At 48.3% G+C, this 23007-nt stretch overlaps 9 protein-coding genes across 9 annotated transcripts; 7 read left to right on the top strand and 2 right to left on the bottom strand.

The window, feature by feature from the left end:
* Positions 1–1248: 1248 nt before the first annotated feature.
* N7466_008391 (3-demethylubiquinone-9 3-methyltransferase) lies at positions 1249–2319 on the top strand (the record flags this gene model as incomplete). The annotated part of the gene is made up of 1 exon (XM_057167780.1): positions 1249–2319. One exon carries the CDS (start codon positions 1249–1251, stop codon positions 2317–2319), a length of 1071 nt encoding a protein of 356 aa, XP_057018411.1.
* Positions 2320–2850: 531 nt separating this feature from the next.
* On the bottom strand, positions 2851–4779 carry N7466_008390 (arylsulfatase; the record flags this gene model as incomplete). The annotated part of the gene is made up of 2 exons (XM_057167779.1): positions 2851–4552; positions 4625–4779. 2 exons carry the CDS (start codon positions 4777–4779, stop codon positions 2851–2853), a joined length of 1857 nt encoding a protein of 618 aa, XP_057018410.1.
* A 1180-nt stretch (positions 4780–5959) lies between these two features.
* N7466_008389 (glycosyltransferase family 69 protein) lies at positions 5960–7474 on the top strand (the record flags this gene model as incomplete). Its single annotated transcript, XM_057167778.1, has 1 exon — positions 5960–7474. The coding sequence occupies one exon, from the start codon at positions 5960–5962 to the stop codon at positions 7472–7474; it is 1515 nt and encodes a 504-aa protein (XP_057018409.1).
* Positions 7475–9432: 1958 nt separating this feature from the next.
* On the top strand, positions 9433–11312 carry N7466_008388 (putative MFS multidrug transporter; the record flags this gene model as incomplete). Its single annotated transcript, XM_057167777.1, has 5 exons — positions 9433–10475; positions 10525–10649; positions 10708–10820; positions 10880–11009; positions 11065–11312. 5 exons carry the CDS (start codon positions 9433–9435, stop codon positions 11310–11312), a joined length of 1659 nt encoding a protein of 552 aa, XP_057018408.1.
* A 929-nt stretch (positions 11313–12241) lies between these two features.
* N7466_008387 (uncharacterized protein) lies at positions 12242–13035 on the top strand (the record flags this gene model as incomplete). The annotated part of the gene is made up of 2 exons (XM_057167776.1): positions 12242–12978; positions 13017–13035. 2 exons carry the CDS (start codon positions 12242–12244, stop codon positions 13033–13035), a joined length of 756 nt encoding a protein of 251 aa, XP_057018407.1.
* Positions 13036–13912: 877 nt separating this feature from the next.
* N7466_008386 (allantoate permease family MFS transporter) lies at positions 13913–15714 on the top strand (the record flags this gene model as incomplete). The annotated part of the gene is made up of 6 exons (XM_057167775.1): positions 13913–14114; positions 14169–14213; positions 14288–14625; positions 14680–14739; positions 14806–15060; positions 15118–15714. 6 exons carry the CDS (start codon positions 13913–13915, stop codon positions 15712–15714), a joined length of 1497 nt encoding a protein of 498 aa, XP_057018406.1.
* Positions 15715–16757: 1043 nt separating this feature from the next.
* Positions 16758–18472, bottom strand: N7466_008385 (acyl-CoA synthetase; the record flags this gene model as incomplete). Its single annotated transcript, XM_057167774.1, has 3 exons — positions 16758–16922; positions 16986–18121; positions 18190–18472. The coding sequence occupies 3 exons, from the start codon at positions 18470–18472 to the stop codon at positions 16758–16760; spliced, it is 1584 nt and encodes a 527-aa protein (XP_057018405.1).
* A 2773-nt stretch (positions 18473–21245) lies between these two features.
* On the top strand, positions 21246–21518 carry N7466_008384 (uncharacterized protein; the record flags this gene model as incomplete). The annotated part of the gene is made up of 2 exons (XM_057167773.1): positions 21246–21320; positions 21393–21518. 2 exons carry the CDS (start codon positions 21246–21248, stop codon positions 21516–21518), a joined length of 201 nt encoding a protein of 66 aa, XP_057018404.1.
* Positions 21519–22336: 818 nt separating this feature from the next.
* On the top strand, positions 22337–22906 carry N7466_008383 (putative vacuolar transporter chaperon Vtc1; the record flags this gene model as incomplete). The annotated part of the gene is made up of 2 exons (XM_057167772.1): positions 22337–22370; positions 22560–22906. 2 exons carry the CDS (start codon positions 22337–22339, stop codon positions 22904–22906), a joined length of 381 nt encoding a protein of 126 aa, XP_057018403.1.
* Between the last annotated feature and the right edge of the window lie 101 nt (positions 22907–23007).

Here is a 23007-nt window from a genome sequence, read left to right as displayed (position 1 = left end):
GCAAACATGCGAGACTTGATCCAGAAAGAGGGAGCTGCCAAGATGAACTTATTAGTTGCTGGAGGGGAAAAAAAAGCCAGATCGATTTCTATTTCATTCCATTCGATCATTTTCTGTTGAGATGGAAAGCCATGATGCTGCCAATGGAGCCTAAGCCTCGCCGCTAACTGGATGTTGTCTAGTGGGTTGAACCTTTGGAAATCCATAGATTTCATATCCGGTTCCCAGGGCCAATGAGTTCCCCGGGTCACTCCCATCCGCAGCAATGGCGTACCTCGATTCGACAGGGATCAGAGTTTGCTGCACGAGTAAGATGTAACTGGCCACATCCATGCCGAGAACCCTAACAGGCTTACAGCGGTTAAAGAAAATAAATCAGGAAATGTATCTCGTGTCCCTGAAATGTCTTGACTCTTGACCAGTCCACAATTGAAGGGTCAATGTGGTCAATGTACTAACAATGGATCCAATTGTTTCCCCACTTAAACAGTCCCTCTTTCACATGTGAAAGTGTTCTTTTCCCAACAATTTGCCCTTTCACGTGCCAATTTGACATAATCAGGAACAGTCATCTCTGGTTGGTCATCGGATAAGCGTTTTGTCGTTGCAACAAAAGTTGCTTCAGTATTATCAGTATTTGGTAGCTAGTAAGTGGTAGTTTAGCAATTAGCTGGCCGCTGTCAAGGGACCATAGTGTATGTGGACCAGACGGCATTTGGTTGTGGGCCTTGTTGTTTCCATTTGGCCATAATTCAGTTACTTATCTATACTATCTACTACTAGTACGTAGTAAAAATATTCCAATGAGTGATAAAAGATTTGAAAACAATCAATTTCTACAGTCAAAATTTCCAGAAAGTCAATCTCAGAACAGATCTAGATCATCACTACGGTACATATTGACAGGGCCTGAAGGTACAGATCTGGCCAGCTGGTCAAAGCTCTGTCGGCCTTGGCGCGTTTGCCATGTTTGTTTGGCGGAGATTCTGCGGTCGGGGATAGCTTCAACTTTCTTGCGACAAGCCGGAGCCCCCGGTAATGCGTGGATCTTGGTAAGTACTATGATCTTGTTCCCCTCAATGCTATGCCATCATACCTTTCTAAATGCTTGAATCTAACCACTCACATAGACTGCCTACTTCACAGAACCCTTGGCCTTTCATAAAGCTCAGCTGAGCAGGCCTTGCTGAAGCTATTTTGCTGACCTCCCATACTGTCAAAACCCAATATCCCCATCCAGTGCTCAACATGGCGTCTATTATTCCTCGCGCGCTTCCTCTCCGTGCCCTGCGCGCAGCCACAACCACCTCAAGGTCAACATGCCGACTTCCCACCACCCTTCGATCTCCGACTGTGCCCTCAAACACACAACCCATTCGCAACCACTCAACGTCTTCCGTATCTGCCGATGAAGTCTCCCATTTCTCCGGTCTCGCCAGCTCATGGTGGGACCCCATGGGTCCTTCCAGAATCCTGCACCTCATGAACCCTCTGCGCCACGAGTTCATCGCACAATGTCTTGCCGAAGGACCCCCCCCACCCTCAGACACACCAGGCCTCGTCGGCAACCCTGCGAACCTGCACTACCTAGACATTGGCTGTGGCGGCGGCATCTTCGCCGAGTCTCTTGCGCGCACAATTCCAGTCGATCCCTCTGCGGATGCACCGACACCCACACGCGCCGCGTCGATGACAGCCATCGATCCCACAACGGCTTTGATTAATATCGCTAGAAACCATGCCCGCATGGATCCTACTGTCGACTCACACCTCCGCAGTGGCAAATTCCGCTACTTGAACACCACCTTAGAAGACGTGCTCGCTTCTAAATCCGAGTCCAAATCCGAGTCCGGATCTCCGTCTTCGTCCTCGGTCACTCACCCGCAATTTGACGTTGTTTCCCTCTTTGAAGTCATCGAGCACATCGACTTTAAGACTACTACTCCAGAAGCGTTCCTTGCTAACTGTCTCCGTGCGGTTAAGCCGGGTGGTTGGCTCGTTGGTTCAACCATCGCTCGGACATTCCCGTCTTTCCTCTTGAATCAGGTCATTGCTGAGGCTCCGTGGCCGATTGGTGTCGTGCCCCGGGGTACGCATGAGTGGAGCAAGTTTGTGAATCCCTCTGAGTTGCAGGCTTGGTCACAAGAGGGCTTGATGCGTGCCGCTGACACGGCTGTGACTCGTGCGGGAGCTGCGGCTCTGGACGGCACACGGTGGAAGTGTGTAGGCACCATCTATGTGCCTGGTTTGGGATGGAAGATGGTTCCTGGATCTGAGGATTGGGGTAACTACTTCTGGGCTATCAAGAGGGGCCTTTAAGGATACTATGTATTAGGTATTTATTACATTTGTAAGATATTGAGGTTGTATATATACAAGGGTCCACACGCTTCGAAACCCAGTGCTTCTGTCCGGATACCGGGATCAATTATTCAAAGTAGCTTCATTCTTGAAGTATGTATGTGGGATATTCCAAGGTTCTGTGAGACTTGGATCGTAGGTCAGGTGTGCAACAATAAACATTCAAATGTTGAAATCACGATCCAGGTATTCAATGTTCCAGAGCTGCTATGTGCACTACCCCACATGTGCATACTATGTACATACTAGTACGTAGTAGTCAGGTCCACTACACACATGTGCATGCACGCACTCAAGCACTTGAGTGCCTGCATGTGGCTCAAGGGGCACTGGAATTTTTGAGCCAGCACTTGAGAGGTCTCCAACGTTTCCAATTCAAAAGCTAGAAATCCAATAGAAAATTGAAAGTTTGTAATCTATTTTCATTGCTTCATAATAGTAAACATATGACAGTTATTTTGTTTTTAAATCCACCCCTTTCCTATCAATCTACCACTGCTGAACACTCCGTTGGAAACGAGGAGGTTCGCGCGTAAATTTCTCAGGGGTGTCCCGAGCACCACTCTTCCAGTAATCAAATTCCATCCAAGCATTCTCTGGCATCTGAGCCTCAGTGGCCTCAAGGAAGGCGCCCAAATCAGGGCACAACGGAATAACACCCGTCTCAAGGACGTACTGGTCCCACAGTTTAAGAAGCTTCTTCATCTTCTCTGGCTCCTGGTCCGCCAAATCGTGGATCTCACCAGGGTCCTCGACGAGGTTGTACAGTTGCCACTTCTCAGGACCTTTGGGCTTGGGGATAAAGACAATCTTCCAGTCGGCGCAACGAAGTGCAGCACGACCACAAGTCTCCCAGCCTTGAATGAAGTCCTTCGGGTGGATGCGCTCGTCTTGGCCGGTGGCCCAGGGTTGCCAGCTGCGGCCACGCATAGAAACGATTTCACGACCTTGATATGTTGGCGCAGGGTGCTTGACACCGGCCATGTCCAAGATAGAAGGAGCTAAGTCCATGACGGTAGAGAATTGGTCGGTGATACCACCCTGCGGTGCTGTTGCGTCGCCGGGCTTGAGGTTGATGTTCTTGGGGAAGCGGCAAGTGAAGGGAACTCGTACTCCACCTTCGGTTGTGTAGGCTTTATAGAGACGAGATGGGGCGGTAGAAGCCTGCGCCCAGCGCGGACCATACCAGATAAAGGAGTTACCAGCACCCAGATTGTCGAGGCTGTTGTCATAGTACTTCTGTAGGTGGGGCATCACGCCGTTTTGCACCATGGGGTAAGCCTCGTATGCGGCGCCCTCTGCGCCGTTGTCAGACATGAAACAAACAAATGTGTTGTCCAGCTCGTCGATCGAGCGCAAGTACTCGACGACCTTGCCCACATTCGCATCTATGCACTCCACCATTCCAGCGAAGACCTCCATGGATACACAAGACTTCTTCTTTTCTTCATCAGTGTATTCATCCCAGTCCTTGATCTCATCTGCAACGACAGGGTGTGCCTCGACATCTTCACGGACCATCCCAAGCTCCTTCAGGCGTTGCAGGCGCTTCAAACGTAGAGCATCAGGACCCTCGTCGTAGACTCCACGGTAGTGATCGATGTACTCGCGAGGTGCCTGGAGTGGCCAATGGGGCGCTGTGAATGGCAGGTAACCAAAGAACGGCCGATCACCATTCCCATCCGGTCCATCACTGCCGCCAGACTCCTTCCACTCGCGTAGATAATCGATCATCTTGTCTCCATAGCCGTCGGACGAGTACCAGTCTTCGGGCAGGTTGCGTACATACTCTCCGTCCTCGCTGTGTAGTGCGATGTAGCTCGCCTCGATGAAAGTAGGAATATCGTCATTATCGCGCAGTTGGGGCTCATAGGCGTAATGGTTGGAACAGGCGGGGAGGTGGGCGAATGAGCGAACGAATCCACGCTTGTGAGGGGAACGCTCGGGCGTTAGGCCCAAATGCCACTTGCCGGATAACATGGTGTGGTACCCCGCATCCCGCAAAACCTCGGGAAGGGCAACCACGCGCTCGTTTAGGTACCCTTCGTACCCAGGCATACCACGCTGCGGGGCAGTGCTCATTGCAGAGCCCTTGGGTCCATTCTGTCCGGAAATGTTGGTCCATTCGATCAAGTTACCCAGACCTGCGATATGGTGATCTGTGCCGGTCATAATCATGGCGCGTGTGGGACTGGATTTAGGAACGAGGTTTAGTAAAATGATTGTAGTTTGGATTTGTTTTTTTTCCTTTTTCGAGACTCACGAGCATGCTGCCGCCGCATGGAAATCAGTGAATCGCAAGCCCTCCTCTGCGATCTTATCAATGTGAGGGGTACGAATCTCGCCACCAAAGCAGCCCACATCAGAGAAGCCCAAGTCATCGGCGACAATGACCATGAAATTGGGTCGTTTCGCCATTGTCAATTATGTTCGTGGTACAATTAATGGAGAAGTTTCGAATGAAAAGCCGAGTAAACACAGTGAACAAACAGCTCCGCAGTTAAAAGAGAGAGAAAAAGAGATTGCCAGGAGGGGTAGCTGCACGAGACTCTTATAACGAGGATTCAGCTGATCCCTGCCTGCATTACATGATGCGCCATGACGGTGCCGCATTTCGTGCTCGGCAGCTATCAATCGCCAATCGGCCATCGGCTTCAATAGAATGGAGAAGTGGATCCTCCTTTTAAGCCTAAATAATCCTGATTAGGCCTAGTCCAGCCAAGACAAGCCCAGTCAAGCCCAGTCAAGCCCCACGCTTATATTTCCAGCCACAGTTCGCTCCTAAGTCGTTCTTAGTCGTTCTTGGTTGTTCTTAGTCACCTTGGCATCCCTTAGTCATCCGGAAACTCGGATTTAATTCCCTTTTTGTGCAGTTCGGGTCTGTGCGTTACGAAAGATAAGAAGTCGAACCAGGATCTGCTCAGGAAGACGCGAAGACGCGGTCTTTGTCAACGACGCCTTGTCTTGAATACGTATACCCCATAGAGGCCCCTGCCCGGTTAAGTCATCATGCGCTTGAATTCTCTCAATGAACTCTTAAAGTCGAAATCTCGCGCCATTTGTCGTTTTCTACTCTCTGTTTTCCCTTGCTTCGATGGATCAGATATGAGAGCTTGGCTTAGCATAAATAGCCACCGCTCGGCGCCGATCTTCCCATATTGTGCGATAACTGCCCATTTTACCCCAATGTGGGGTTCCCATAGACAAATCTGAAACTCCTTTACTTTTGCAGCAATACAAAAGAATCGAATATCATTTCGAGTGAGTTGAATCTTCATCTGTGCCTTTCATCAAATCGTATGTTGCTCGGGTTCTCCGCTGGCCACGCGGACAATTGCCGTTTTCGGCCTGAAAGTGGGAATGCGCGACCGAGGAGTCCGGATTGAGGTCATCTTCGAGAATCCTGCTTCATGCAGTAACCTCAGTCACCCTCATCCCAACCTTGAAAACATGCATTGGAGGTAGCGATCTCGTCGTCGCGCGTTCAATTCTTTGTTCTTGTCTCACATTTGTTGAATCCTGACTAAACTCATATGGAACAAAGAAACGTCATCTCCCGCCCCCTCAACCCCTTCATTGGACCGACTGTGAACCTGCGATGGCCGTCCTGGGGCCTAGGTTCTACCAGGCCCTCCTGGGCGGAATTACAATTTTGATGGGCTTGTTGTTCCTTTCATCACGACTGTTTGTGTACTATAATCGCTATAATGATGACCTTGGTCTCTCGATCTTCAATGGCAAGCTACCGTCGATCCCAGAATACGATTCTGTTACTCCCGAAGTCAATATTCCGGATTCGGCCCAACATGCACCATCGACACAGAATACCCCGAGCGAATCCCTAGAATCGCCATCCCCGACATCTTTCAGCGGATCGAGTGCCAGTCTCCAAGAATTCGACCCTGCATGGAATAACAAGAGCACATGGCCTCAGTGGTCTAAGTCCCAAAGGCCAACAGATCCAACTGTGGCACCCCCGACGAATCACATGCTGCACGAAGAAGTCGATAAATATGTTCATTCGATCCTTGATTTCGGAGATAAATGGCCATTCGATCGTGTTTCCTGTCCCGCTGAGATTGGGGCTAGATATCAAAAGTTGCGGGATGAAGAGGAAAATCGCCTAGTGCGATACTTTTTCGCGTTGAATTTGCATGAGGCGGTTGATGCTCTTCCGCAATTGATGAGCAGCATTTTTGAGGCGGTGAAATACCTAGGAGCGAAACACTGCGCCGTCTCCATCGTTGATAATGAGTCCCAGGATGGAACGTGGGAAATCCTTGAAGCTTTGAAACCGTGGCTGGATAGTATGGATGTGCCATACTTCCTCGCCTCCAGTCGCCATTCATTATCGCGTAGAGATGATGCGAGCCAGGCAACCCTTGCAGATCTCCGCAATCAAGCACTCGAGCCGCTCAAAGCAACAGGGGAGGAGCCTGTGCAAGCACTTTCAAGCATGTACTCACCCGAGGCGGTGGTCATTTTTCTGGATAACATCGTGTTATGTCCAGAAGATATCCTGGAACTAGTGTTCCAACATATTAATCAAGGGGCGCAGATGACCTGTGCTTTTGACTGGGCCTTCAACGGAACCGTCTTTTTCGATGTCTGGGAATCTCGGTCGCTAGCCGGGAACACATTCTTTGAGATCCAGCCAGATGGTTCTTTACTTGGAAGTAATGAAATGTTCTTTGATGACCAACCCAACAAGCTGCGATTCGATGATTTCCAGCCCTTGCAGGTATACTCATGCTGGGGCGGTATGGCGACATTGAACGCTGTGTCATTTGCAGAAGACGTCATTAGGTTCAGGCCTGCAGAGCAAACCGAGGCGGACTGCTACATGAGTGAGACTGTGTTACTGGCCAAGGATCTATTCAGTCAAGGTCTTGGGAAGATCCTTGCCGTTCCATCTGTGAATGTGGCTTATTCTGACAACGAAGCTACCGAGATGAAGCATACTCGAGGCTACGTGCATGATCATGTCGATTCCTCAAGGTCAGCATTGGATGAAGGGGAGACGGTCCAGTGGCAACCGGCTCCTCCTGATATGATTAAATGTCTTGCACATTCCGACCAAGTGGCTTGGACCGAATGGATCGAGTCTATTTGAGGCATACACGGAATTTTTTCCTTTACCGATTTATGATTTACACCGGTGTTTAAGATATTCTGGGCGGAGTTATGGAGATCAACAGCGCTCTCTTTCTTCCAAGGTTGTACAGCCTATACATTAGTTTTTGGGGATCGTTGAACATTCGATACATGCATGTGGACACTGAACATTCGAATACATGTGTTACATGTCACATCAATTCGTGATATGGACGAATTACTGTACAAACAGGTTATAGCCCTCATAATTATGCATTTACGCTATTTGAAATTCGCCTACATAAGCAATGGACATCTGGATACACCACCCATGGATCATAGTAGATTCTGTAATTCGTACACTATTCTCAAACCGGCGGCCCAAACGAAATGCGGGGCAAGCTTCAAAGTTCAAGCCCCGGACGATCACGATCGCACAAACGGTACATTATTATCCCAAATGTCGCTAGTGAATTTTGTAGCTTGCAAAAAATCCGACTCGGCCCCTGACCGGCTCCATAGAAGCCCCCTCCGCCGGATCAATTGCACCGAAGCTATGACTTTAAAACCGGGCTACTACATGGCGTGATCTCCCCACCGGGTTGCGCTGTCGGCTGTCGGCTGCAGGCTCACGAGTCACCCCTCAAATTCCCCAATCAACCTTCTTCCCCCGGAGAGATCGACACACTTCCTTGATCCACATCGTTTCAGTCAGAGCTTGATCGGTTTGGCGAGTTTGTTTTAATCCATGTTTAACGAATTTGGGCGCTGGATGGTGCCATACGAGGCTTCACCGCTAGAATTTATTGTGACTGTTGCCATTTCGAATTGGTATCACTGTTGGAGATGGTGTAATCTGTGCGGACTACAGCATGGATGATCGAGATACTTCTGGGTTTGTTTCAATGTCAAGATAACTGGACTATTGCATGCGGGTACGCAACATGGTCATCAAAGCTGCCATTCCTTCTATGAAACAGAAGCTTGGAGATTAATTTTCCCTTACTCTTCCGACCTAGGGTATCGTCGAGACATTTTGATGATTCTGTCCAGCTGGCAATGTCCACAATTTTTGATTCCCTTCGAGTAGTTCACCGGAGAGTGACATCCTTACTCCCGAGGGTGACCTGGCGTCGATCGCTTTAGCTGCATGGACTAGGTATGCGGCTGCATTTGAGTGAATTACAAACATTGAAACCGCTGATACTACCTCCCGCAGCACATACTAGTACTATACTTACTTGCCACCTCCAGGGCTGAGCATAGCTGACCTGGAACTCTGGCTTATTTTCTATGACAACTTTCTCCTTCAACTGTTGCCAAATCCACAAGCAGGTACCTCTCAGCAGAAGTCTTCATACCCTCTCTTCTTACAATATTCAGTGGCCACACAGCGAACAAATAGGAATCAACCCTCGGCTTATAAAAACGCCGTAGAAACCGAAACCCGGGGGATAGCTTTCCTGGGGAAGTGTGGATGGAACGCCTCCAGAATACCTTAGATCGGAAACTCAGACCCGGTCTTGAGAGGGATAGCACTCGATGAACTTTTGGCCTGCAAACCTCCGGGGTACAATTGCGGCCTGTGAATCCCGCATCCCCATATTGCGGAGAGGGAATCCGTGACGATGTATCGGGTCATTCTCCCCGGATGTTTGCTCCACACCAGGCGACACGCGAGATAATCTGGTAAAGCTTATTTGACCCACTGGTATACCTCATTCGAGCCAATCGGAGCTTTCCCCTGAGTCCTACAGTCGTACTTAGTACTAGCAGTGGCCGACTAGCTACCACCATATCCCCGAGATATCGGAGTCAAAGAAGCCAGCCCATGGTCAGGGTACTTAAACACGTCCCATTCCCCTTTTCTTGCGGATCATTCAACCGCCATCCTCTGGGGAGAATGACACCCCCGCCAACGAGTCATATCTTCGAGTGCCAAAAAACTACGTTCATCCGATCCAAGGTGCCCTAGCAATGTCTTATGCATCTTCATCTACCGCTGGAGATGGGGATGTGGAAAAGCAAGATCAACAAGACAGACGAGTTCGCTCCCCGGGCGGAACTCCTCACCGGAGCCATTTCGAGGGAAGAGTGAACGGAGACAGCAACGGATATTCGAACGGTCACCCTGAAAAAGAAGGCGAGTTGAAGGAATGGCAGTGTTACGATAAGCTGGGATATTCGTTTCCTTGGTATAAGAAATGGAGTATCATCTCAGTCATCTTCGCCGTGCAGTTATCCATGAATTGGAATGCAAGTTTCTACGCCAGCAGTATCAGCCTCTACGCAAAGCATTTTAATGTGTCGGAACAAGCTGCACGTGTCGGTCAAATGGACTTCCTCATCGCTTATGCCTTTGGATGCGAGTTCTGGGCTCCTTTCAGTGAAGAATTCGGTCGATGGCCCATCATGCAAATGAGTTTGTTCTTGGTGAATATTTGGCAAATCCCATGTGCCCTGGCACCAAATTTTGGTACCATTGTTGTCTGTCGCCTGCTGGGTGGCCTTTCCTCGGCGGGTGGGTCAGTGACGCTAGGTATGGTCGCCGATATGTGGGAAGCTGAGGATCAGCAATGGGCCGTCGCCTACGTGGTGTTGTCATCAGTGACAGGGTCAGTGATTGCGCCCATCGTGGGTGGCTTTGTTGCGACGTACCTTGATTGGCACTGGAACTTTTGGCTTCAGCTCATTCTGGGGGGATTCGTGCAAATCCTGCATTTATTCGTTCCGGAAACGAGGTGCAGCATTCTCATTACCAGAGAAGCGAAGAGGAGACGCGCCGAAGGTGATATGGTCTACAGCGGTGACGAGCTAAAGAAGAGCCGCCTGTCTATTCGGTATATTCTGATGATTTGGGCTAGACCTTTTATCATGTTCATCCGTGAACCAATTGTCTTATGTCTGTCACTGTTCAGCGGTTTCAGTGATGCTTTGATCTTCATCTTCTTGCAGTCTTATTCTCCAGTATACAAGCAATGGGGATTCAGTACAAGCCAGGTAGGCCTGGCTTTTATTCCGTGAGTATTCCAGAACAGCGATTGAGATCATTGCTTACTATTAAATCAGGATTCTTGTCGGATATTTCATCGCTTATTTCTCGTTCTTGCCTTGGATTTTCCACCACAATAATATTCGTGCAAAAGACCCCGATGGTTTACAGCCAGAAGCTCGTCTATACTGGTTACTATGGGGTAAGATATTACACTGGTCAACCATTTCTGTCATGCCGTTTCACTGACAAGGCGAAAGTCGCCCCGCTTTTATCAATCGGACTCTTCGGGTTTGCATGGACTAGTCTTGGACCACCGCATGTGCATTGGATTGCACCCATGATATTTTCATGTCTGATTGCAATAGCCAATGTCAGTTGCATTGCCTCGTATATCGAACTTGTGATTTTTCAAGCTAACAACTATTTCAGTTTTCAATTTACATGGCTACTGTCGACTACATGATAGCAGCATATGGCCCATATTCTGCTTCAGCAACTGGAGGAAATGGTTTCGCTCGAGACTTCCTCGCTGGAGTGGCTGCAATGTACTCTGTACCAAGTAAGCGCATGGCTTTGACCCATTTCACCCCAGGAATATTTCTAACAACAATTAGTGTATTCGAATATGGGTCACAAACATAAACTCGAATGGCCAAGTACCCTTCTCGGATTCTTGGCCATTATATTCACGATTCCCATCTACGTTTTTTACTGGTATGGACCGAGTATTCGTGAAAAGTGTCCCTTTGCGCAGACATTGGCTTCCGACCGGAAGAAGGCTGGACGCAGAGTTTCCCAGTGCGGCTCTGGTGATCCGGACCCTGTGCAACGATATTTGGCGGGAGACACTGTGGCCGGATGAGGGCCATCGCGAGGTGGCAAAGATATTCTTTGGGCCAATTCTGTGTCCTACAACTGAGGGCAAATGGATGATTAACTGGGATTTTAACTAAAAAGATTTGACTCACATTCCCATGGCGTTTCGAAGGCGTTCCGAAGACAGCTGATTTAAACCAACATTTGAGCTGAATATTGCTTCTTTCTCATATAAAATACATGAATATCGCCCAAATATCAATATAGACGTTTGTTTCTGAGCAGATTCCGATACAGTGGACGGTTTAATTTGGGTCGCTAGAATTTGAATATGACCTCAGTTGAATCGGCCCTTAGAAGGTTGTAGGTCCAAAATTCCACAAAATCCAGAGTACGTCACCCATGGAGGGCATTTGGAATTGAATTCCGACGAGTCGGCTTCTTGTAAATCACGTTTATGTCGTATATCTAGGCATCCAAGATGGAAGCTTTGGAGTCACTGCAGTCTTAGTAAAATAGTATGCCCAAGTGAGGAATAGTACTATGCACATGTGTACTCCTTTCACTCGTTCCTCGGTCTAGTGGTTGAATTTCGCAGCGTAATTGCTACCCATAGTGCAAGAAGCCCAATCTCCAGGGACAGAGCTCTCAGCTGAATTCAAAGCACTGATCTGATCGATGAAGAGTTTATTCAGGTAGAAGCGGCTATCTTCGGTGCGTAGAGAATCTCTCGCATTTTTCAAGGCTTTGTGCACTGTAATTTGCTTTCAGGCTTTCAAATTCCGATGTTTTTTCTTCTTAATCCACTCTTCCAGCAAGGTTTGAAGCTCTTCGATACATCAATATTTTACAGGTTCCAACCTTAGAAGGCTAACTTTATTCCTCGAGTGCTCTCTCCATATCCACCTTTCGCACCTGGGCCCGCACCTTCCAGTTTCACTCCTTCGACTCACCCAACACCTTTCAACTCTAGTCATGGTTTACCCATGGAGCCCATTAGGTCCTCGCTGGCTCTCCAAGGATGGCTCTCATCAAAACTTTCAAGCAACATCTTCAACCCTCGAGCATACCAATCACATGCAGAACATTCCTTTGGCTTCTCGGGTATCCTCACTACCATTTGGAGGAAGTGAATATGCAGAACGAAACATTCCTCAGGCACCTTCATTACCATTTGCGGGACATGATCGTATCACTTCCATCTTCCCACGTTGGACGCATAGACATGCAAAGCCCGACCAGCAGACCTGGGAAAATGCAACCGACACAAAGACAACTCGCAGCTCTGCAGGTCTTTGCCTTCAAGCTCCCCACTATGAAACGAAGAGAACAAAAGTCATGATGGATACATGGGGTTATAAAGAAGTGTCTTCCTTGGGTGAGCAGCCCTCCCTCCGAGATGACCTTGTTCAACCTTTAGATCCAAAACTTGCAGTCATCAAAGACTCCTATGATCCTAACACAATCGCGAGGGATGTTTTGATTGTTGCAAATCAACATCCCACCGAGAATTGTCTTAATCATCATCTGATTGGCCTGCGCCGCAACATCCCAGCGGTAAAATACTCTTCAGATCTTGAATCATTACGTTGGGATATGATCGACCCCGAGACACCAACGTCTAGTGTGACGGCCAACTCTACCCCTCCTCGCTTGAGTAGTTCCATGGAGCAGAAGGTCAATATCGAGACGCATGTTTTGCCTGACATCATGTTATTTGAAGACAACGATTCTCATTCCTCATACCCAGCCACTCCTTGTCCGGTTGAAAAATCAAATCCAAGCATTCGAAAAAATCAGAAAATGGCAGCAATGCCAACAAACAGACAATTGGCTTCCAAGGCGACGAAGCCGAGCGCTCAATCTCCTCCGCTCTCGTCTTTTCATCATACTCCTCAGATACAGGTTGGGCTTTCAAAATCACCAGAGGAAGTAACCTCAGAACATTTCCCACGCCGCTCGAAGTACTTTGAACCCAAAGATAAGCCAAAGACCATCCGTCAACCGGCCGTGGAAGAACATGGACTCAAATGCAAATGGCTTAACTGCCATCAGGATCTTCCTTCCAAAAAAGCCCTGGGGGAACATGTGATGCAGGCTCATATTATGACTAGTGTGGGTTGTGGATGGGACAATTGCGATTGCAAGAAAACCTTCACGGCCATCACTCTCTGGCATCATGTTTTGGGCCTTCATTTTCCTCGCCTGAATGAATAAAAGATCTACCATATGAAATACAGTTAGATCTTGGCCTACAAATTCAATCTGTAAACATCCAGATGTCAAGTCGATTTCCCACACGGCAATAGTTGAGATAAACTTTGGTCTCCACCCGAGCTCGTCATCACAACCCTAGGATTGCTCATCGCATATACCTCATTTTAACTTGTTAGCTCTGTGCCACAATTAACCCATTCTCGCATTCCAGCCAATCCTCATTGGCTGTTTGGAAATTCGACTTTCTCGGCCGGGAATTTATATGATGTAACATCACTGTACCTCCGTGTTGTCTATCGCGTGAAGCGAACTGTTGATGATGTGCTCTCGGAGATTTCGCAAACACCTGAAAATGGTATTGAAAATAACAAAGTCCACTCCTCTGGACCTGGATTTCACATCAAGCGTCTTTCAGTCTTCTCTATAGTCATGGCTTCCACCGACGAGAAAAAGGAAGTCGGCACAAGTACCGGCCCCGAGGCAAGGGACTTTACTACGGTATCCCCTTCGTCCAGTAGCGTTGCAGAGGCTGTCGGTATAAACGAGAAGTCTCTACTGCGCAAGTTGGACTATCGTTTGCTGCCGCCTTTAACGTTGCTATACCTGTTATCCTTTTTGGATCGAAGCAATGGTTCGTATCTCAGCATTCCCTCATGCTATACCTCATACTGATTGTCTCGTCCAGTCGGGAACGCCAAGCTGGAAGGAATGACCACGGACATAAAAATGAGTGGGTTCAACCTTAATATTTCCTCAGGGGGCGAGAGAACCGACCGGGAATTAACACGACCAATGTTTATGCAGCCGGAGATCAATACCTCACGGGTCTAACCTTGTATTTCATCGGCTACGTCCTGTTCGAGATCCCATGCAACATCGTTCTCAAAAAAGCCTCACCACGAACATGGCTTCCAACTCTCACTCTGGTCTGGGGAATCATCGCAACTTTGCTAGGCGTTGTCCAAAATTACCGCGGTTATCTTGCCTCGCGATTTTTCCTAGGCGTCGCTGAGAGTGGACTGTTCCCGGGCGTGGTCTACTACATCTCGATGTGGTACAAACGGAATGAGCAGCACTATCGAGTTAGTCTGTTTTTCAGTGCTGCAAGTCTTGCGGGTGCCTTTGGTGGCATTCTTGCTTGGGTAGGTTCTCTCAATGCCATTTTCACTAGAGACGAGAGCTAACTTCATCGACAGGGAATCGCGCACATGGATGGTGTGGGAGGTTATAGCGGATGGCGATGGATTTTCATTCTGGTAAATCGTCGCAAGTTTCGAATGTTGACGCGTTGCCACCTGGACTAACATATTTTGAACATCTAGGAAGGACTTGTGACCGTAATCGCGTCTGTGGTAGCCTACTTCTGGGTATACAACTATCCATCAACGGCCGAATTCCTGTCACCGGAGGAGCGCGAATTTATTCAATTCCGCTTGAAGAACGACAACGATGCCACGCGGGATGAGAGTTTCACCTGGTCCGCAGTGCTGGACGCATTCAAGGATCCGAAGGTCTGGTTATACTGCCTCGGATTTCATACAATGTCATTGCCACTATACACACTATCACTTTTTCTGGTGAGTGGTCTCCCTAAAATGTGACATCCCGCGTCAACACTAACATGATACCTGTAGCCAACCATCATCAAAGAGCTTGGATTCTCATCTGCCGAGGCACAGCTACTGTCCGTTCCCCCATACGCCGTAGCTTTCATCTGCACGATCAGTGTAGCCGTCGCGTCAGAAAAGTTGCGCGTCAGGGCACCCTTTATCATGGGCACGTCGGCACTCGCATGCATCGGGTACATCTTGCTGCTCTCCGACCATAGAGCCGGCGTGTCGTACGTGGGGACCATCTTTGCTGCCGCGGGTATCTACCCGTCCGTCGCGATCGTGTTGTCTTGGCCTGCGAATAATGTGTCCGGGCAGACGAAGCGGTGTATTGCGAATGCGCTGCAGATTAGTGTTGGGAATATCGGTGCTGTGATTGGGACGCAGTTGTACCGGACTGAGACAAGCCCGCGATACTTCCTTGGACACGGCTTTGCGCTGGGATACCTAGTTGCTAATATATTTGTTGTTGGGATTTTGTGGGTCGTATTGCGACGAGAGAATGCTAAGAAGCTTAGGGAAAGGGAGGCGAGGAGGTTGAAGCCGTTTGGGGAAGATATTGCGGATGCAGAGGGCGAGTTCCTGGGTGACAAGGATCCCCGGTGGGTTTTCCAGACTTGAGTTGACGGACTCGGAGCTGGAGGTACAGTACGAACGACTACGCCAACAATAATCGAATACATAAAGCAAAGAGTTTCAACTTGGATCCATGAATAATATGTTCATTGAGCAGTAATGCTTCACTATCTAAGACTAGATTCCAAGGTATGTATCTCCCACTTTAGACACATCCAGCCCCATGGAGGGAGCGGACGCAACACGAAGGAGCTCCAGAAAGATCTTTGTCAAACTGGAGGAGCTTACTGTTGGCACAAATTTGACCTCGAATATCATTGGGCAATAGACAGAACGAGACTTCGAAAGTGCCGAAGGGGTAAATACGTAATGGGAATCGATGCGATCCGCGTCCTGTTAGTTAGCAAGGTTGAAGGGAGGTATGCGATAACTCTTCAAGACAGCAGGCTACATGTCTACGCAGAACAACATCATATTCTGCAGAGACATGGCTGCAGCTTGTCGAGTGCCAGTGATGGCCATAGTGCAATTTGCTCCAGGGCCACAGTGGACCCAACAATCAACTTCCATAAAGCATCCAAGATACATAATCCTCATTAGAGAGGCTCAGCATCAAGATTTGACAAAATCAAGTCTGGTGCTGAGAGTTGTGTGCTCAAAAGCGAACCTGAACTCCTCGGGGTGGAACGGTAAACCGATCCAACGGCAGGGGCCAGGATTAGAACGAGCCTCAATTGGTCTGGGTCTCATGCTAAAATTTGTGAATGGAATGAGGTTCCGTGCACAAGGGTATGATGGAGACCGTGAATATGTTGAAGAAAGGAAAAACAGAAACGAATTTCGCGGGAAGAAAACTCAGCGGGGAGCTAAAGTGATGAGGTAAGCAACACGTGATATCACAAGGACTGTGGGGAGCGGACTATATGACGTCATATGTAAATATTCCAACTACTTTAAATGTTCGAGGGTTGCTTCTTAGTATGTAATAAGTAGTAGTATCTAACTATTCCAGTTTATTTCTTATATATCCAATCAATTCTTCTATGTGTAAGTTCGCTAAGCACAGTCATTTACTCTTGAAATCCCATCTATGCCTTATCAGGCCAATACTTCTGAATGATGGTCTTCTTGTTGACCTTACCCATGGCATTGCGCTCAATGCCATCCACAACCTTTAAGACGGTGGGTACCTTGTAAGGTGCCATCTCGGTTTTCAAAATAGCGCGGAGAGCAGGAAGCTCCAACGGGGTAGCCTGAAACATAGCCAATTAGTGATATTCAACACAAACAGGGTGGTCATAGGCACAATAACATACCCCTTCACGAAACTTGACAACCGCGGCCACCTGCTGACCCCATTCTTCATTTTTCAATCCCACAACCGCTACTTCCTGGATCGATTCTAGTGCAAGCATCTTCCGTTCCACTTCTAGTGCGGAGATCTTGTATCCACCAGACTTAATCAGGTCAACAGAGGCACGACCTTGAATAAAGTACGCCCCAGTAGAATCCCGCTTAGCCACATCACCCGTCTTGAACCAGCCATCGGCCGTGAATTCGGAAGCTGTTGCCTCTGGTTTGCGCCAGTACTCGAGGAAGACGTTGCCACCCTTGATTTCAATCATTCCATCCTGGTCGATATCCTCGACAATGCGTCCGGTTTCTTTCTCGGTTAAGCGGACCTGGACTCCAGGCAGCGGCCATCCCACACTCCCGTCAACACGCTGGTCCAATTCCAATCCACAGCTAATCGCCATGCCGATCTCGGTCATGCCAAAACGCTCGAGCAAAATCTGGCCTGTGATTTCGGCAAATTTGGTTTTGACAGGAGTTGGGAGCGCAGCTGATCCGCTAATCACCAGACGCAACGCCTTTGCACCCTCCCGTGCTGCTCCTTCATGGTCTGTTCCACGGATGTGGGTGTCAAAATAATCATTTAGGCGAGAGTAGATGGTCGGTACAGCCATGAACATGGTAGAGGAGCCTCGGTCCTGCCAGCGCTCCCAGATAACCTTAGGATCAAACTTAGGGTGCATTTCCACCGTTGTGCCACTCAGAAGACAGGCCGTCAATCCATTGATGATACCGTGGATGTGGTGGAGAGGGAGCACATGAATAAGATGATCAGAAGAGCTGTACTTCCAGGCTTTGGCGAGACAGCTTGCCTGGAATTCGATGATCTCATGTGTGCTCACACCTCCCTTGGGGTTGCCTGTTGTTCCAGAGGTATAAATCATAAGCGCGCGGCGGTTTAGTGGGAATGCGGGGATAAAGGAGGGCAAGGAGGGCGAGTCGTTGCGAGTGAAGGGATCGAGTCCCAGGAACGGGATGTCTGTAGTGCATTGTTCACGTAGTGCTGGACCAAATTTCTCGAACGCGGGGTGGATGAGGATCAACGACGGGTCCGAGTCACCTATTGTGTATAGAAGTTCTTTCACCGGGTGGCTTGTACCTGATAGGTGGCAACTGTTAGCTTCCTAGAACTTTGCGCGCACGCACAATGAAGTAGCAGTGACTTACAGAGAGGAACAGCCACTCCACCCGCAGCCCAGATAGCCCATTGAGTGGCAACGTAATCGTAGCCATTTGGGATAAGGAACGCAATGCGACGCTCCTCTAAATCACCCGTGGTCGTAAGCCCCAGTAGTTCTAGGATCTGTTTACGAAGTCCCGCAGCATCCTCAAGAAGCTGTGTGAAAGTGAATGACTGCTTCTTGGTGGCATCAATGACCGCGACTTTGTCAGCGTCGGTCTGCGCATGATGTTGCGCTGCCAAGAAAAGAGGGAGAGATGGGAGCGGCATCGGGACGTGGGGCGGTAATCGCGTGACTTATATCGACAATTGGCAGGATCACTACTCGCAGGGGTAACAAAATATGTGCAATATCTGTTGATGAGGTGGTAGGGAGTTGGTAGAATTGTTGAGGAGTTTTCATGACCAAAAATCGGGGCAGGACCAAAGGCGTAAAGATCGGAGCACAATTCATCCCTGGGCGCGGTACAATTTACCCGGAAAATGCGATTGCGGAGCGGCTGTGGGGGAGGTTGGAGGGGCTTACGGCCGCTTACCCCAATTCCACCCCAAGACATGCACCATATCGTTCAGTTAATGAGATAAGCTATCAAATACCAGATATCATTTACTCACACATGCTGCACTAGATTCCTGGTTATAACGATATTGACTTGGACAGTTACATCTGATCTTGTGGTAAGGTCATAACTCGCTATGGGGGTTAACCCGACGGTAGACTTCAGACATATCAATTTCAACATCTAAGAGATATTCTTACAACCTTCCAAACTCGTTGGATATCTTCGTCTTGCTATGGGACATAATTCTCCGACAAGTACTTCAATGCTCACTCATCCCAAGTCCGTTGTTCTTCAACCTTACCACAGGCATCATTCAAGAACTCACTATACCTACTTCAACCAATTCGGATACGCTTTCGGGGCTTGAAATGATCAGGTACCCTAGTTTACCTTCAGCATTTCAAGAGCGGCACGAGTATTCTCCTTACCCTCAGATGGAATAACAACATCTACAGAACACTGAATTTGGAACTGGGTTTGGGTCTCAAGTGAAATGCACTCTACTAGTATACATTGTGCTGAACTCCTGAACGCTTCAAGGTTGCCCCACCAACAGCCACCAACAGCCACCACCAACAACTCCTCACTAAACCATGGGATGAGGCCAGTCACCCCACCGATCGGGTTATCCGACTTTGGACCTCGGGAACCTTCACTAGTATGAACTGTGTCCACAGATACCCACTTTGGAATAAGGAACCACAGCTACTGGTACTATGTTATGTAGGTAGAAGGAACTTGATGCTCTTCTAATTGCATACATACTAGTACACACCTCAATGTTCAAATGTTGGGGTGTCTGCACGTGAGATAGTGGTTGCGGTGGTACATACTTCCAGAGGAGTCTGGTAATCAATCGTATCGGCCCTGAAGATCTATGAGGGCTAGGTGCTATATATCCTAGTGTCAGAGGGTCAACTGGTCAACTGATTATGTATGTATACCTAATTATCAATGTACTTCTTAAAGTCACAATCCGACCTGGTCCCTAAGAACATTTGAATACATACATACTACATATATGACAACTGGTTTTCAATGTTTGCTTCTTTTCACGGTCCAACATTTGAATACAGTAGATCACATCTTGATATCGGAATTATGAAGCAATGAATGGAGTGGGGTTGAGAAACCTCAGTAATCATTAAGAGACTCTGATTGGACGCTTGCAACAATTACATTGGTACTCATTGGGAAATAAGTAATGCAGATCTTATTCAGCATGATCGTCGACAAACACAGCATGTGAAAAATCTTCATTCAAAGGATGCTGAAACTTGTACCAATTGCTCATGTGGACGGATTAATCCAAAATTGGACACCATCTTCCAAGGTTGATGTAGATGCAGTCCTCATTCACACAGGTTAAACTCCATGGTAGATACAGTTCACATACACCGGAACTCAGGAGTCAGAGCCCTGGAGCCATTGGCTAGGGGGCTGAGACGACGCGTATCATTGCCAAAAGTACATAGTATGTACTTTTTCACAAGATTTAGGCTCCAAGGCGCGCTTTGTGAAGTCTGGAATTAGTTCGCAATACATTCAAGTTAGTAGAACAAACACCTTGACAGCCTTGGAATAAGGTTGCCAACGACTGACCCACTACCAGTTGCTTGTTGCGACGGGAAGGAATCCAGAATTGTCACCGGATGGAGTAGTCTTGCATACTTGAGGTTCTCTCACTCATATGATTCTCGCTTCTTCACACCGCACTCCGTTATTGACCCCCAGCATGGTAAACTTGGTACGCTAACTGCGTATTGAAATACTCAATATTTTTGAATAATTCATATGCTAATCAGGACATCTGGAGTGAGTGAAATTTCTGATGGTCGGATCAAATATTCTATGAGGGGACTTGGAGACGGTTGGCAAGCAAGTACGAATAGGTGTGACACTGAGAATACTCCTTAAGGTGACAAACCTCGGTAAGATGGCACATTTGAAACATAGCTTTGAGGAAGGGGGGGTTTGATGCGAGATTAGTAATTCAATGTCTCGTTTCGAGGAAGACAATGAATTCAAATGTTTGGACGCCCTACAGAAGGACCCGAAGGGCATCTAGGCGTGGGAAAGCCCCGTCTAAGTGGTTGGTGCTTAGGTGGCTGACACGGAAAACCCCACCCCGGCAGAACATCGGTACTTGCCTGCCTAATACGGACTGGTCAACGGCCTGCATCTGCAAGAGACTGCAAAGTAAGTGCACTAAGCCGATCGCAGAAGGGAGGAAAAATTCAGAAGCTAATAGCTATATAGAGCGCACGTGCTCAGTTGCCTAAAATGACAAATCAATCATTAAGCTATTCAACTTTATATCCCGCCGTTCAATATTCACCGTTCAAATTTTGGGACATTTCTATTACCCAACATGATTGGTATACCCAACCGACTTCGGGATCCAATGTTCGCTTCCAAGGGACCAGACTCGGAGGGAAAAAGCCCACTCCGAAAACACGGGGCCGATATTTACCGTCCAGATGTGGCGGGCCGCGGGTCTACGAGGCGACAATGGGAGCGGGGAGTTCAAATGGCAGGCCCAGATCCCACTTGCTGTGGGTTTCCAGTCGTGGGGGTTCCATTTCTAATATTACCATCCAGGTGTTGTCTTGGAATTGTCCTGACAGACATCGGATACTTCAAACGACGAAATCCGCATCCAACGTGCCGGTATAAAATTCAAGCAGGAATCGGATGATCGCCGCGCCGTCGAGCGCCTCTGGAAAATTCTGATGCAGGGGTGCCTCGTGTAGTGTGCATGACTCGTAGTGCAATTTAGCCGGGTGTTGTTTCCTATTGGGTGGCATCTGTTTGAGTCTAAATGGTTAGTGGATTGGACCTGGGTGGGTTCTGTAGTTCCTTTGACCCAATATGGCCCCAATGTGCGCGGGCAACTCTTACTTGTAGGTGGACTCCGCGGGAACCGGGCAATTTCTAATATTTTTAATATTTTTATATTTTAATATTTTTTTTCAACTATTTTCCCCCCCAATCTTGTCAAACTGATAAGACGAATTAGGAATATGGAACAATTGATTCTAGGTCTATTGTGGTGAACACTGTGTTTTTTCTCTCTTTTTCTTTAGGGTGTTAATTTTTTTTCTCTTCCAAAAATTCCAGGGTTTAAATGCATATAGATCCATGGATATCAATATGGATCGAAGAAATCGTATAGGATTCAGGGCCAAACGACTTTTTCCTAAATTTTCGTACTAAAGAGAAATGGGAATTGACTGTGAGCCAAGCGATATCAGCACTGGACGCACGTGCAGACTCAGCGGCAGAGCTACACATACGCTAGTCCCAAGGCGGGAAGGCTCGTAACCGTCGGTCGCGACTTCCCTCGTCATTCGGCGGGGATTGGTTCATGGTTACTGCCACTTCCACTGCTCTTTTACTGCTCTTCTTCCTGCTATCTTTTTTTTCTCTCGGAATTTCTTTCAAACACCTATTTCTACTCTCCTTGACTTCTTCAAATCTATAAGAAGCTTTATCGGCTCGCTGCTGCTGGAATCTCATCCCTTTCCTCTCGTACGACCCTGACATTCCCGCCACCGCATCTCTCCACATCATGTCTAGCCAACCTCTTCTTCAAACCGCCCCGGGTGAGTAACAATGCCTTTGAAATCACCCGCAGCATCACCAATGGGATGCCGACAATGGAATTGATACGATTGGAACTCGTCGAACATCAATCCCCCAGCCCCGTCGGCATCTCAGAGGTGATGCTTCGCCAGCTAGCTCTCCATAATCATCCCAATGCACCATCCCGAACGGAAACTGACAATTCCCAGGCAAGCGGATCGCCCTCCCCACTCGCGTCGAGCCCAAGGTCTTCTTCGCTAACGAGCGTACTTTCCTGTCATGGTTGAACTTCACCGTTATCCTGGGCGGTCTGGCCGTCGGTTTGCTGAACTTCGGTGACCGTGTCGGTCGCATCTCCGCGGCTCTCTTCACCGTTATCGCCATGGCTGCCATGATCTACGCAGTCGTCACATTCCACTGGCGCGCCCAAAGTATCCGGCGCCGTGGACAGAGCGGTTTCGATGACCGCTTTGGTCCCACCATTCTCGCTATCGCCCTGTTGGCTGCCGTTATCGTCAACTTCATCCTGCGCATGCAGGACAACGAATTGAACTGAACGGCTTCTCTGTCAGCGATCAGACCTCTCTGATCTTCACTCAGTACATTTTCTCATGCCATTTTCGATATCTTGTTTGCACTTCTTCATCGTCATTTTCC

This window comes from Penicillium verhagenii, assembly GCF_028828195.1.
Source record: "Penicillium verhagenii strain IBT 33310 chromosome Unknown utg000008l_segment0_segment0, whole genome shotgun sequence".
NCBI lineage: Eukaryota > Fungi > Ascomycota > Eurotiomycetes > Eurotiales > Aspergillaceae > Penicillium > Penicillium verhagenii.
Note: the sequence above shows the minus strand (reverse complement) of the source record. Positions and strands in the feature narration are given on the sequence as shown.